Source organism: Falco naumanni, chromosome 8 (genome assembly GCF_017639655.2).
Source record: "Falco naumanni isolate bFalNau1 chromosome 8, bFalNau1.pat, whole genome shotgun sequence".
In the NCBI taxonomy this organism is placed as follows: domain Eukaryota; kingdom Metazoa; phylum Chordata; class Aves; order Falconiformes; family Falconidae; genus Falco; species Falco naumanni.
This window is the reverse complement of record NC_054061.1, coordinates 26,432,097-26,446,239: the sequence shown is the minus strand read 5'-3', so window position 1 is coordinate 26,446,239 and position 14,143 is coordinate 26,432,097. Positions and strand designations below refer to the sequence as shown.

At 39.6% G+C, this 14,143-nt stretch overlaps 1 protein-coding gene across 15 annotated transcripts in view; it reads right to left on the bottom strand.

Annotated features, from left to right (window-relative positions):
- The window catches only part of GTDC1 (glycosyltransferase like domain containing 1), a 184,418-nt gene that overhangs the window by 86,272 nt on the left and 84,003 nt on the right, over positions 1–14,143 (bottom strand). For 9 of the 15 annotated variants that reach the window (XR_005829238.1, XR_005829239.1, XM_040602993.1 and 6 more), the window contains 2 exons: positions 5,827–5,994; positions 2,685–2,858 (listed from right to left, as the gene is read on the bottom strand). The exons of 1 other annotated variant lie outside the window; for it this stretch is intronic. Coding sequence is in view for 11 of the 14 variants with exons in the window: in XM_040602993.1 (XP_040458927.1) it covers positions 2,685–2,858; positions 5,827–5,994 (342 nt within the window). In the remaining 3 variants the exon portion in view is untranslated. Of the gene's footprint in view, positions 1–2,684; positions 2,859–5,826; positions 5,995–7,304; positions 7,738–11,095; positions 11,232–14,143 lie in introns of those variants that run through there. 5 more of the 15 variants (XM_040603003.1, XM_040603005.1, XM_040603006.1 and 2 more) reach the window with 4 other exon arrangements.

Genomic DNA, 14,143 nt, shown 5'->3' with positions numbered 1-14,143 from the left:
TTTAAGTGATCATTTACTATGCTGCTTGTGCTAGTTTGTGCACCCACCACCTACAGTAATTACATTAAAAGGTAGATATGCTATAGAATTAACTCACGTGACACGCTCCTTTATTACTCTGGTTTTGATCAAGGGGTCAGATGTATTTTATTTTGCCCTACAATTGCAGTATTAATCTAAAATAATCTTTAAAAGATCACCATCACATGCACGAGAATGATTTCTTAGATCACCTCTCTCCCAAATCCAAACAAAGATTATGTTTCAGACACAAACACACCCTGAGACATTCACACGCAAAGTAAAAGAGGTCAAAGAAAAAAGAAATAAAAAAACACACACACAACCAAACCACCCTGGTTATTTTGCCTTCAGAATTTTTAAATATTTTCCCAACATCTCCACAAAATTATGCATTTTAAAAAGACTGCAGGCACTGAAATGATTGTCAGTCATGCAAATAATCACTTACTTACACTGTATGAGTTTGGTTTGGATAAAGCAAATTACCATTTGAAAATAACTTGAAAAACACTCTGGGCTAAGAGCTTGCTTTATAAATTCTAGCTTGGCCACAATTTTTCTTAACCTTTTTCTCCTCAATCTCCATTCAGTCACTATACGAGCACAATCTAAATTAAAAAAACAGCATTTGATTGCCACAGGTGCACGCAACATTAGGTAAAAAATGATCTTGTAAAGAAATAGTAAATATTGGCTGCAGCTGAAGGTCAAAACCCCAAGAACCTTAGAGTTACACAGAAGCAGTACTTTCTTCTGACTTTTTTTCTTGTGATAGGGGGCTTTGTGTAAGAAAACACAGATTTTACACCTAGAGTTAGTCGCTGGGTAAAATCCGTAACAGAAATAATTGAGGTGATGCTAATCTGTGTTTCCAATTGCTCTGCTGGGAAATTTTTACAGTCACCTGGTTGTTGAGGAACACCATCATGTGATTTGGTCCATCACTGCTGAAAATAGCTTGGCGACATAATTTCAAGTGCAAGAGCCACGACAAAAGCATGAAACATGTCCTGTTCTGTGGGATGAGATTAATAGAGGAGTGGGACATTAAGAAAAGCACACAGCAAGATGTGACATCTTTCTACTTCACCAGTTTGGGTAGTGGTCTAATGATTTTACCCACCTAATCACCTTCTGCTCTGGACAAATGATCACCATCTGTATGAGTTCAGACCAATTTGTCAGGTCTCGTTTGACCCCATCTGCCAGGGTTGACAAGTCCAAAAGAGTTGATGTAATATATGAGATGGGTTTATCACAACTTCATCTCCAAAACTACATTTGGGCCACATGACTTCCTAAGGTATGCCAAAACCACAAGACCCTTTTAAAATGGCTTGATATCAAATATGCTGAGCATTCACGGCATTGCTTCGCTCTTGGGAAAAAAAAAATCTCTCTAAGAAGTAATAGTAGATCCTCAAAGATATATAGGTACTGCCCTCCACTGCCATCCAGGCGGCCAAGTCCCAAAGGAACACTGGAGGATTTTAACCCCACTTGCCAAAAAAACAGGTTTAAAGACTTAACTGTAGACATTGATTTCTAAACAATCTCTATCAGTGCATTAGAATTTAAAGTTTTCCAAGATACTGAAATGCAAAACCTTGCAGCGCGACCATCAATAGAGTGCATGACCTCAGCTCCCACACTGAAAACCTTCTACCCCAGCTACAAAAAAGAATATTTACTATTTCTTTACAAGATCTACTAACGCATATGTGTATTTAGCCTTTGAAATAACTGCAAGTACGAGCTGGGCAGGGACAAAGATCTCCAGTGTGGCCAGAACTTGTTATCAGATCAAAAGCTGGACTCCTGCAAAGTCATTACAGTACTTTCCACCCTTATTTCAGCAAAAAAAAGCATTCCCAGCATCATGTTGGTTTTAAGAGTATAATCAAATTGCAGAATCATACTCTATTTAGTGCCGGTCCCATTGAAGCACAGTTCCTGTTCGGTGGGAGGAGAGTCCCTTATAACAGGAAAAACAATTGTGCCAGGTTTAATCAAAAGTGAAAAGGATCTAGCGAATGTTCCCTTTGAGCCACATAACCCACCACTAATTTCAAGACGGGCTTTGAAACGAGGGTAATAAAAAACGTCCTTCAGAGTAACCGAGGAAGACTGAAGAGCAACTCCCGCCGCAGCTAATGCCAACATCTGCAAGTCTGCGCCCTGCGACGGGGATGCTCTGTGCCTACCTGGAAAGCAATAAAAGAAGAGGTAGGGGAGGGAGGAGGCAATAAAATCCCACCACAACACACCGAGGGAAATACAGCGTCTTGACTACAGGCTTATCGCTTTTACTGTTCTCTAGCATTTCTTTCTCCTCCTTGACCTCCCTTGTACAAATATATACAGAGCTGAGAAGCAGCCAACTCCTTCAAGACTAAAACAAGGGGGAAATCACTAAAACAAGGGGGAAATCACTCATCCTGAATAACACACGTCTGTACGACACGCGCTAAGGACAAGCTTGGCAAATCAGACGCTGCCTGAATAGCCTCTGATTATTGAAATACATTTATCAATTAGGGGATTTTGCATATTATCAAACTCTTTCATTAACGATGCTTTAGCTGATTAGTTAGAACGTCACCATAAATAGAGAGTTTTGACAGGCTGGAGGCAATTTATGACGTGGAAAATGTACTGACCTGCTCACATCAGGAAACCTGACTGGAAAATAAAGAACTTGGCACTTCGGTCTGATTATTTTTTCCAAATCCTTAGGTCTGTGGTCAGGAATCAGCTTCATAAATTTTCCAATGGATGTAAGAAACGATTCCATATTAAAAGCAGAGTTGAACACCACAACATCAGCAACCAAACTGTAAAAAGTGGTTAAGATTAATGAACATACTGCTGCCGCAAAAGAGAATTATTTTCCGTGCAGTAGAAACAGGATACATAGTCTCATAAACAAACGAAAGGTGTAAGTGGCATGCTAATTAAGAAAAGCCTTTTCACGTGAATTAGGAGCAGCATATGTATCGTAATCAGAAATGTCTTGATTTCTGTCTACTCACTCCTTGAAATAGTTTTTCACTTTTTTGTAACTAAGTAATAAATTACTATTATTCATCTAAAGGAGCACATCCTATTCTATCTGTGGACTACTTCCTATTCATAAAAGGGTAAGAATAGTATTACTGTCATTATCTCTTACAAGCATTAGAAACAGATAAGGTCCACTGTAAAATGACTTTTGTAGAAGTAAACTTAGAAGAAAATTAAATTTCCTTAGAAATAATCCTTTATACCGAAAGACAACGTACCTTTGGTTAACATACATTCAACTGACCATCAGGTAGCATCAGGTAGCAGGAACAAGAGAAATGGAGTGGTGTTTTAACCTACGCATACATAATCCTGATTGAAAGTATATTGACCATATATATATAAAAAAAACCACACAGCAAACAGTACAAAGAAGTTTGAAAAAAAAATGGCACGTTAATGCAATGTTTTGTTCTTTACTGCCGTGTTTGAAAATCAACCGGATCAATAATTTTAAGATGCAGTTAAACGATAATGTAGGTATTACTTCTCCACTTAGAGTCAGCTTTAAAAAAATGAGAAGCTATCAAAAAACGTGAAATATCTGGAAGTTTATCCTGGAAGTGCTGACACAATCTTAGCTACACTGGCAAACACGCACCGCTAATGGAGGTAAGAAATGCTTTATGGCCGGTTGGTTTTCTCAATATGTTATATATTGTAATACAGACCTATGGGTCATAAGATACATTGAGGACACATGTTCATAAGTCACCAGGCTGGTGAAAAGTATATTTGAGGTGAGAGGCTGTCATTCATCCCCACTGTGTCTCAGTGCTGTCTGGTCAAGAAAGAGAACTGACACTGCTCACCAAAGCAGCAGGAGTCAGCAGGAAAAGCAAAGCAAAAAAAAACCAAAAAAACCCCAAACCAACCCCCCCCAAAAAAAAACCCAAAAAAGAAAAAAGAAAAACACCCCAAAACCCCCTCCAACATTAGTGAGAGAAATAATCCTTTCCAAGCAGACTGTGGGTGCTGAAATGCTTTCTGGAATCCCACCCTCTTCCCACTCTTCCCCACCTATGGTCTTTAACCCACTGGTCTCCTTGTTTTTGGACAAATGATCCAGTTATCTTTTCTGCACTGATTTACACATGACATGAGGCAGCGCAGGAGCCCAGCACGTTCCTTTGCTGCTCTCTGACATGTAGCAAAGGCTCCAACACCATCATCTCTGCTTCTCTTGTGCGTGAAGCCTAATCTGCCCACCTTTTTCCTGCAGGCTCTGCATATCACTGGCAAATTAGAAAGCTCCCATCACCATCACTGCCCGAGCAGCTAAAAGCAATCTCAGGCATCACTGAAAAGTGTGATTTTTATTATATGAACTCTCTAGAAGTTAGTGTATTAAATCAGGGAGGAAAAAAAGAAAAAAATTCCTTCCCTAATGATCCAAAGCACCAACCTCAAGATTCAAAGAGCTCTAATTTTAATCATCTCCAAAACCTCCGTGCAAAGCTGGAAAGATAGATTTTTCCCTTTTCTAACAGGTCGGGAAGGTGGGGAGATGGCATGTCCTTGCAGATGACCACTACATGGTTACAGACGGTACAGAGGAGATGGCTCCTATCTGCTGTTAAAAATGGGGTTTCTGTGGAGCATCTATAGAGCCCATCTTTTTTTTTATTATTAAAAGAAGATGCTTTTATTCTCTTATAAAAATGCATATTTTGAGGACAAATATTTGTCAGCTTACAATAGATGCGTGAAAAATCACTGCCAGAATAAAGCAATATATATATATATATAAAAAATTCCTTGCCCCAGTGCCAAAAAAACACATCTTTTTGTTCTAACATCTGAAAATGGCTGCTACTGTTTCCGAAAGATCTTTCACTATACTTCCTCATCTTTACTGCTCAGTAAGGGAAACGTGTTACAAATGCTGTTGCAGAAGCAGCTACAGAATGGCCAGAGTATACACAGATCGTTATTTGAGAAATTTTAGTATCAACCGGCTTACATTATAAAGAAGAAAAAGCTTAACTTGTACCTTAAAATGCTCCATCCCTTTTCCTAATAATTCTCCGACAAACAGACAGGTGAGAAAGATGATGGAAATGAATTTATTTCAGTTCAAAACCACTGAGTTTTGCTGTTTCACTTAGGTCTGTACAGTGCCTAACCACAAAGCTTTTCAGTGTTGCTGTTATTAACTTCTTTCATTAACTCAGATTCAAGAAATACATTTGTTTTTAGCAACAATAAAGGACCACAGCCTTTAAAACGTCTGGGTATTTTAGCACTGCACAATTTCTGAATACTAGATGAAAGAAATATAAGGATTTATCTGGTATGTTTACTGCCCTCTCTTCACAAGAAAAGTGCTGCAGTACATTTTAATTTCTGTTTATTTCCCTAAAACCCTTTATATAATTTCAGTTGGATGCCGTAAAAGCTATGGCCAAGCAAGAGCTGATTAGCTGCAGCTTTGTGAAGCATCTGTGAAACAAAGCATCTTGCTTACAGCCAACACACAGGTCAAAATCCCCACCGCTAATGGGGACACTGTGGTGGCCCAACAGAGCATTGGTGGACTTGACAGAATAAATTGAGATGAGTTTACAGAGCGGGTTTGCCACAGGACTTTTGTCAACCTCTCTTCAGGACTCTGCTGGTACTTCTGTTTGCTACAGGGTCATCATTTATACAGAGGAGGACGACTCAGGCTTAGAAAGCCACAAGGCTGTAGACAGAAGGACACCGTAAGTAATGTGAGGCGCTGCAAGAAACACCTACCATGAAAGAATCTGGTTGTATCCATACTGAAAATCCCTTTCCTGGCATTTCTGGACAGGATATGCCAATTGGTTCTCATGGAAGTAGAGGACCTTTTTCAATTTGCCAAGGTCAGGGCGGAGGGCAGTGAGTTCAGCCAGGTTAAGCACCGAGCTTGCAAAGAGGATCCTGGAAAACAAGGAGAGCAGTGTTTACTGTCTGTGAGCATGCTAGCAGGGGTCACCCCTTCCCCTTCTCCCCCCCCCCACCCAAGAAAAACATAACCCCTATAGGGACACATCAATAGCTAAGCCTTAATACCATGTAGCAGCATTCAAAGTTTTGATCTCTTAAAAAGCAGCTGCTAAGAACCCAACTAGAAAAGCACCGAATCTCATTGGTCTTCCCAGCTCGGTTACAGAGAGATGCAAAATAAAAAAAAAAAAGCTGGATGGATTTTATTGAAAAAGGCAAGAAAAGCTGTATCTGAAGGACAAATGGAACAAAGATAAGGCTGACTAGGGAATACTTTGCTTGCCAGTTTCATTACACTTTACTTCTTTATGCAACCGACTACTGAAATTCAATATATGAGCAGGAATGGCACATGTTCGTGTTATGACATAAACCCTTTTGATTTATGCAGTGCACTTATCTAGTACAGTCTGTGGGGTTTTTTGTTGTTTGGTTGGTTTTTTTCCTGTTTGTTTGGGGTTTTTTACTCACCCTTTTTCTGTTTTATTTTCACATTTTTATTAGGTACCCTCTATAATGAAATGTTGTTTCTACCCTCGCGCCCCGGCGTTGCCGTAGCACTCCTGCCTATTCCACAGTCCGCAACACTGCAAACATCCTTCAATTACATAAAGCAGGCAGGCACAAACAACACTAACAAGCTGCTTTCTTAGCCTCGTATAACTAACCAGGCTCTCAGAAAATGAATGTATTTAAATGTGTAATATGACATCGTGACCCTACTGTAACCGGTGGCAGATTTCCCTGCATTTCACCAAAAGCATGCAAGCATCTCCTGTCCCCTGGCTAGCACTGCTTTCAAGCAAACGGAATCCTGAACCTACAGAGAACTGCAGAGCTGTAGATAGTTGTGCTAAGACATTTCTTATCACAAGGGATTACAAAAATATTGAGATCAGGTATTTATTGCACATAAAACACTAAGCTGTAATAAATTACTTTTCAACATCGCATGTTTCCAACTTTTTTGTTTTTGCTATTTTAGTGGTTCAGATTCAGAATTGATTTACGCAGTGTTAAATTCTTTCAAAATCTTTCCTATTTTTTCTATTTTTATTCCTATTCTTCCTCTTCATTATCCCATTTTATTCCCATTCCTCCTATTGTTACATGGATTTTACGTTCAAGATTGCTGCCAACCCAGCATCACTAATATGATAAACTTCTGAGTCTGGCTGTCAACCTTAAAACTCATGCACTTCTCCAAACATCCATAAATATACATATGTATATCATACTCCCACCTATGCTAACATACACCGTTTCTTAGATAATCTGTATCTACAGAACAAATGCTTCCTGGAGAACAGATTCTGTATCCATCTTCATCAACCCCAGTCAATGCTAATCTGAAAGGCTTACGAAAGAAAGAGATGAATGTTATTGCCTTGTTCATCAAATATTTGATTGTTCTAAAGGGACTGTCAAACAGAATGCCAATTAAGATACGAGCTCGGGTTTATTACAAGCCATACTAAGAGGGGAAAAAAAATAGTTTTACATAAGTCATCACTTATTTGTCACAAAGAGTAATAACCTCCGGACCTCGTAACGACCTGGGTGCCACCACAGTGAAAGCAGAAAGCTTCCGATGGGCGATGCAACACCCCTGCTCGGAATGCTGCCAGCTTAGCACTAGCGTGACAAAGAAAACATGAACAGGACAAAACCTATCCCAAATATTCCAAAACCCGAGATGAAATGGTTGCTTGGACAAATTTTGGCGATTTCTGGATTACATTATAGTTTATCCTTTCCTTCACTCATTTTTCAGAAAACCTCTTTCTGCCATGAGTTAGGAAGAAAACTGAACTGATGCAGGATAACATCTATGAACTTGGCTGCGTTTGAAGGGAGAGAGGAAAAAAAGAGATGGCACGTTGGGATTAAAAACAGGGGAAGCAGTGCAGAGCAAGGCACAAAAGCAGAAGTGGAAAGAGAAGGGGGGGGGGGGGCAAGGTTAACATGATGACTGGAGAGAAAAGGGCAATGGGGAGCACGGTGAGAGATGAGAGCCAAGATTTAAGCTTGAACAAAACCATGTAGCTCAAGTATCTGAACTCGCTCAGATGAACGACAAAATAACTAGAAGAATATGAAAAAAAAAGATGGTTATATCCACAGGACAGAAAAACTGTTTGAGCACCAGCTTCAGACAACTCTTAGGAATTCAACAGCATCATCAGAGAGCTCTAGAGGCTGGCAAGAAAGGCCAGCACCTTGGGAAGTTTGCAAGGGGTAGACCCAAATTTTCTCCCCTGTAAGCAGAAAACGATAAGACTCAACTAACAAGCAGGTTGCTTATCACTGCCCTGCTCATCAACAAACCAGCATCGAGAGAAAACTGTTGCAATTACTAGCAAGTTCAGATTTTAGAGCCTGAAACGACACTGCTTACATTTCTTACAGCGAGAAAAGAGTAAAACTAAAGCCATTTAAGTGGTCATATTATTTAAAAACACCCTCCCCGATTCACTCGCATCACTTCACAGCACTTCCAGAATTTAACCCAACAACTGAGATGCTCTTACACTTGTTTCTTTACTGGCATAAAAGCTGCTAACTACCAGCACTAACCAATTTCTCTGGCATTATAAGCTTAAATAACACCTGACAGCGAGTCCCCGTGAACATGCCCACAGAGCAGCCACGTACGCAGCTGATGGACTCACGCAGGGCACTGGAGGATATGCTGGAGTGTATTTCCATTTAGCACCTATAACAAGGGGAAGAAAGGGAAGTTTATTATAATGTAATGTGCGACATAAATATATGTCCGTTGTCATTCTGTGTGACATCAACTTTCATTTTACCTCGGGTTATTATTTAAGTAATAAATCCTAACAAGGTGAGCCTTATCATCCTACGGAGTGTATCCGGGAGGTAGAGACACAAGGTGATGGCAAGAACGCTTGAGACATGATAATTCCTGACAGCTGCTGCTTGAGCACAAGTTAAATTGAACAGTTTATCTCAGCATAAAGATGTTATAAGGTTTTATGTTTAATTTAAAAAAATTAACATAAAACCCAGAGAAAGCAGAGTTAGGCAATCTTTCACAAACATGACATACTACAATCACTGTATAAGCTGGATTAGTACTTATTACCATGCTACTAGAGAATTAAGCTGTTTTTAGACCACCAAAGAGCTTTAAATTGCAACTTTTGTCTCTGTAAGAGAAACCTATATTTAAAACGTCTGCTAAATTCAAATTAACAGCTACATCATTAACTTACCACCTCACAAAACCCCCTAAATTTCAACTGTTATTATGGTATTCTTATCTAGACCTATCAACACTACAACGTAGAATATATACAGTCCTCTGCAAGAAACATACTGGGCGAATCCTCACAAAACCTGCGCTGAAGGTCACATTTCTAACATGACTGACCTAGCCCTCCTTCCCCAAAACATCCCCAAGTATTTTACTGTGTAATAAATTAAATTCTTCACTGGAGCAGGACCACCACGCACACCGTAGCCTCACCGCCTCGGAGGCTGGCCGAATTTCAGGGCCGCCACCATCCACGTAAGCCTCGGTCTTACACTAAGCTTGTCCTTAATCTGAATCACTGAATAGTCCTGACTTCCCAGGAACTACTCGTGTGCTTAATTCATACCACTATTCCCAGGAAAGAAGCTGAGCATGCATGCAGGTTCAGAACCGCAACGCGTCCAGAGAACGCTCTGACCTTTGCTACCGTCTTCCCCATTATTGTACACCAAAGGACTGAAAACCAATAAAATATAGAAGCCTTTGCTTTTTTTTTTTTTTTTAATTACCAGCAGACAAAATGACTAATACAGGTTTCCATTCATATCACGCAAATTATAAAAATGAAGGTGCTAAAGTATTTTTATTTTGCTTTATAAATCTTCTTTGTGTCACGTAACCATGATTTATTCTTTTATGGCATCGCCCTAAATCTTTCAATTAAATTCCCATGCAACTTAACTAAAACCACATTTTGCCTTCCCCTTGGGAGACCACACAGGGCATATTTATGTATCTATGGCTATGGAGGCTGAACTCTCCAATTCACCAGGCTCACAACACAAAGCCAGTTTATAACAGTATCTGATTTGTCACGGAATATTCCCTCTGCCTGGCAGAAGCTCCGCTGGCACGAAGGACTGGCAGACACAGCCACCACTGCAGCACAGGTAAGGCAGCATTCCCTGGAAAAGGATTACTGTGGGTACGCTCCTGCAGCTGCAACAGGGACTCTCCTGTGCTGCCAACAAAATCCGAGGCCATAAATCTCTGCTGCAAAACAACTACATTCACAGTAAAATAAGTTTACGATTGAAGATCTGGCAGTCCAAGAAGAGGTACGAGCGCTCTTCATCTGCCATGTGCAGTTTTGCAATAAAACAGATTTAGATCTAGATATCAGTACAAATATGAGTTTTTTTGGGGAAATGAGTGCTAAAAAAAAAATACTGTTCATTAGGTGTCACTGACCGAATTGACATTCACTCATCTTTCAAGAGGGGAGCATGATGCTGGATGAAGTATTGCTGCACCAATCTAGAACTGAAACCTTGAGCACCTGGAGGCATCACATCCCACTGTACTTCTCACAAGGCAGTGACTGCTTTATTCTCACAGAGCTTCAAGTTATACTGTATCTATAAACTTTTTCCTGAAATGTCAGTTGGGATGCCTAGTATCAGACAGCAGTGTTAAACAGTCAGATTTTCACGCCAAGTAGGGGTTTGTTTGGGGCATGGCCACCAGAGACCACACAGGCACTACAACCCAACAAATCACCATCAATAACCGTAAAATGTAGTCACGCCACTGTGGATGGCTGTGTCTCCTCTAGCTGCTCAGAAACCAACCAAAATTTTATAGCAATTGACACAAGTAGTTGGGGGAACCATCTGCAGGGAGATGAGGGGCAGCTCATCCTTTTAGCGAGGGCAAGCACAGCTGGGTAAGAAGTACCGGACACTGCTCCTCTATGTTGCCTCCTTAAAGGCCAAGGAGAAGACAAGAGGGGTCATCCCCATGAACAACATCCACCTTGAGAAACAAGGGCTTCAGAGATGGTGGTGTCTTCAAGCTCCTCAAGATCAAACCTGAGGGCTTCAGTTCCTCTGTCATAAAGATTCCAGAAATTCAGACGAGTCCACAGGTTTGGCTTGAAGTTATTTTTCAACTGCAAAGTGTATATCAAACAGCATTATTAATGCCTGGAATGTTAAACAGACTAGTTATTTTTGTTTATTATTACACATTTTTGTATTATCAACTTGCAGAAGTTGCATTTTCATCACTAGACCAAGAGTACACAAATTGCAGATATAAATGCATTTCCCACTAACAATAGATGACTCTGAATTTCTGAACAATAAATACTAATAAGTGATAATGTATGACAGTATACAGTATAATAAATAATAAATTAATGGTAATTTTTTGACATGGAATGTACAAATGTCAAAACCTCTTATAGATAATATATGTCATGAATTAAGGTTTTTCTAGATAGAGCATTATTTGAAGTGTTTACAGAAATAATTCAGTCATACTATTTTAACATTCTTTATTTTTCAGAACAAATCACAAGGGCTGTCATGCCTTTCATCTTAATTAGGCCATGTGTTTGTCTTATTTATTTCTATGTACTTTCATAAACGTTTACAAATATTAATTGTAAAGAAAGATATTTTTTCCTCCTGCTGTAATTACTATACGTACGTATAGTACACAGTGATAAATATTCATGGCTGATAACAGTGAGTAGTTCTGGATCTGGGGTTTGCCTTGTATGCTAAAATACAGTAGAAATGAATAGCTTGTTTTGAACTCATACTGCCAATCCATTTTTTGATATTTTCATTTAAAAATACATCTTCCCTCATTTTACAGTATGTTATTTTGGATTACAGTTCCAATTTTTGGTCCTACCATGAAAGACCTTAGTCATGCTTTCCAAAAGAATTTACTGCCCAGAACTCAAATGCATTTTCTCCTTCTCCATATATACCACACCCCGAAAAAAACCCCACCCCCCTGCATGCACATCTGCTGTTTGACACAGCTGGAGCAGAAGGGGGCTGTGTTTCCAGCCCAGCTATTGCATGGCCCACCCTTTCTGTGTCTCCTCATGCCATCCAGATTTCCAGACCCCATAACGGGGGGGCAGAATTTTTGAGAACCTCCTGTCTCAGCCTGCTGACTCCATCAGTGTTATCCAGCAAAAGTAGAACAGGGCTGAATCTCAATAACAGCAAACCTCCCGCATTTAAAAAATTCAAGAGGTTACATAAATGTGTTGTTTAATTTGTAAATTATTGGGGTTCGCTCTCAATTGTCCTAGCCCTCTGAATCTTTATTACAACCAGCTGATCAGAATATTTATGTACAATCAAATCTCAGAATCCAAATTTGTGGTGAGATCCTCAGCCAACATAACCAGTTTAGAACTAGCCTTACACACTTACCTCTATTTTGTATGACCTTTAACTCAGAAAGATACCAAAAAGGATGTGAAAACAGTTAATTAAAACAACTTTTCTATTTCGCTTCAAGAAGTAAGCTTGAAAAAGAGCCTTTCACAAATAAAACTCTTGACTTTTGAGAGGGGTGTACTTTATTTGGATTGCTTTGGTTTTCAGGCAACAACACTGAAGCGTCTTGAATTTTATGAAGTGTGTGGTACTGGTTTTTTTCCCTGATTTGTAATTAAATTTGGCTTCAATTAATTACTGACAGATGCACATTTTTACTTTAGTGGCCAGATTGTTCACCATGGGCTACATCGTCCTCTGTTTCCACGAAGGGAGAGGTCAAGACCAAGCAGCTATAGCTCTGTTGATTGGGGGAAGAAGAAAGCCATGAATCTGTATGATCCTCATCCTCCTCACTCACCTTTTGTCAGCATTAAATAATGAAGCAAAAGCACCTTATCAGAGCAGAACAAAAGCAAATCAGAATATCCCACTAGTGAAAAGTAGCCATTGCTGGAAGGTTTATGTACGATGTATGGACTAACACTGCTCAAATTTATACTGCGATGGAGCAAGAAAACAGAAGCAAGAAAAAGAAAAGGACATAGTGTCTGAAGGCAACAAATTCACCACAGGTAAATATGCAGGACATAGTGACGGATGGTGAAAAGACTTTTTCAAAGAAAAAGGCTTGCAAAACTGATGTTCTACTCAATTAGGTAACATTTAAATAGCAGTATTTGTTGTTTTAAAGTCTGCAGATTCCTTTCATTGGGTATCTTGTCTGTCCAAGTCTGGAGAAAACTCAAACATGTCAAATGACTGGCATGAAAAATGCAACGTGCCCAAGAGGCTGCAGCAACACAAAGTCCTAAGACTACACATAACAACACTACGATTCAATAGCAAATCTGAACAACAAACTTTGAGGACCATTACTTCATGTCATCCAGTGCCAGCCTGGATCCAGGCTGACACAGCAGAGACAGCCTGCATCATGGACATACGGACCTCCCTGCAGGCGAGACTGATGTATCCCACCGAAGGGGAATCAACGTCAGTGCAGCACAGACCCACCAAAATAAGAAGAGTTTCCCTTTAGAAGGATTTCTATGAATAGATGCTCAAATGAAAGAATGACAAGGTAAAACAATGGCTGGTTTTCCTCAATTTTAAAAAGTTTTGCTGACCTCAAATTTCTCCCAGTTTTCAGGTTTCCACATTGTAAATTAAAAACAACCGAAGCCCCAGTCACCTTGCAGAAAAACAGAGAAGATAAGCAGGGTCCTAGCAGACTGGTTAGGTTTTACATTTCAAGTCCCACAAAAATCCTGCTCTCCAAAGTATTTCATACTGTCTTTGTTGCTTTAAGCACTTGCTGTCTAAATGCTTTTTGTTTTTAAAAATTGTGAAGACTATGGCTAAAAGGAACTTATGTTTTCTTAGCAAATGGATTTCACATTTTTCTAATAAAGCATGGCTCTGATTTCATCTCACACAATCTATAAACATCATCCTTTACAAAAATATTTTTATGGAAGCTCTTTGCTAATTTTCCCCAAAAAACTCCCAGTCCAGAGGATCAAACCAAAGCATAACTACTGCCTAAGAACGGGGA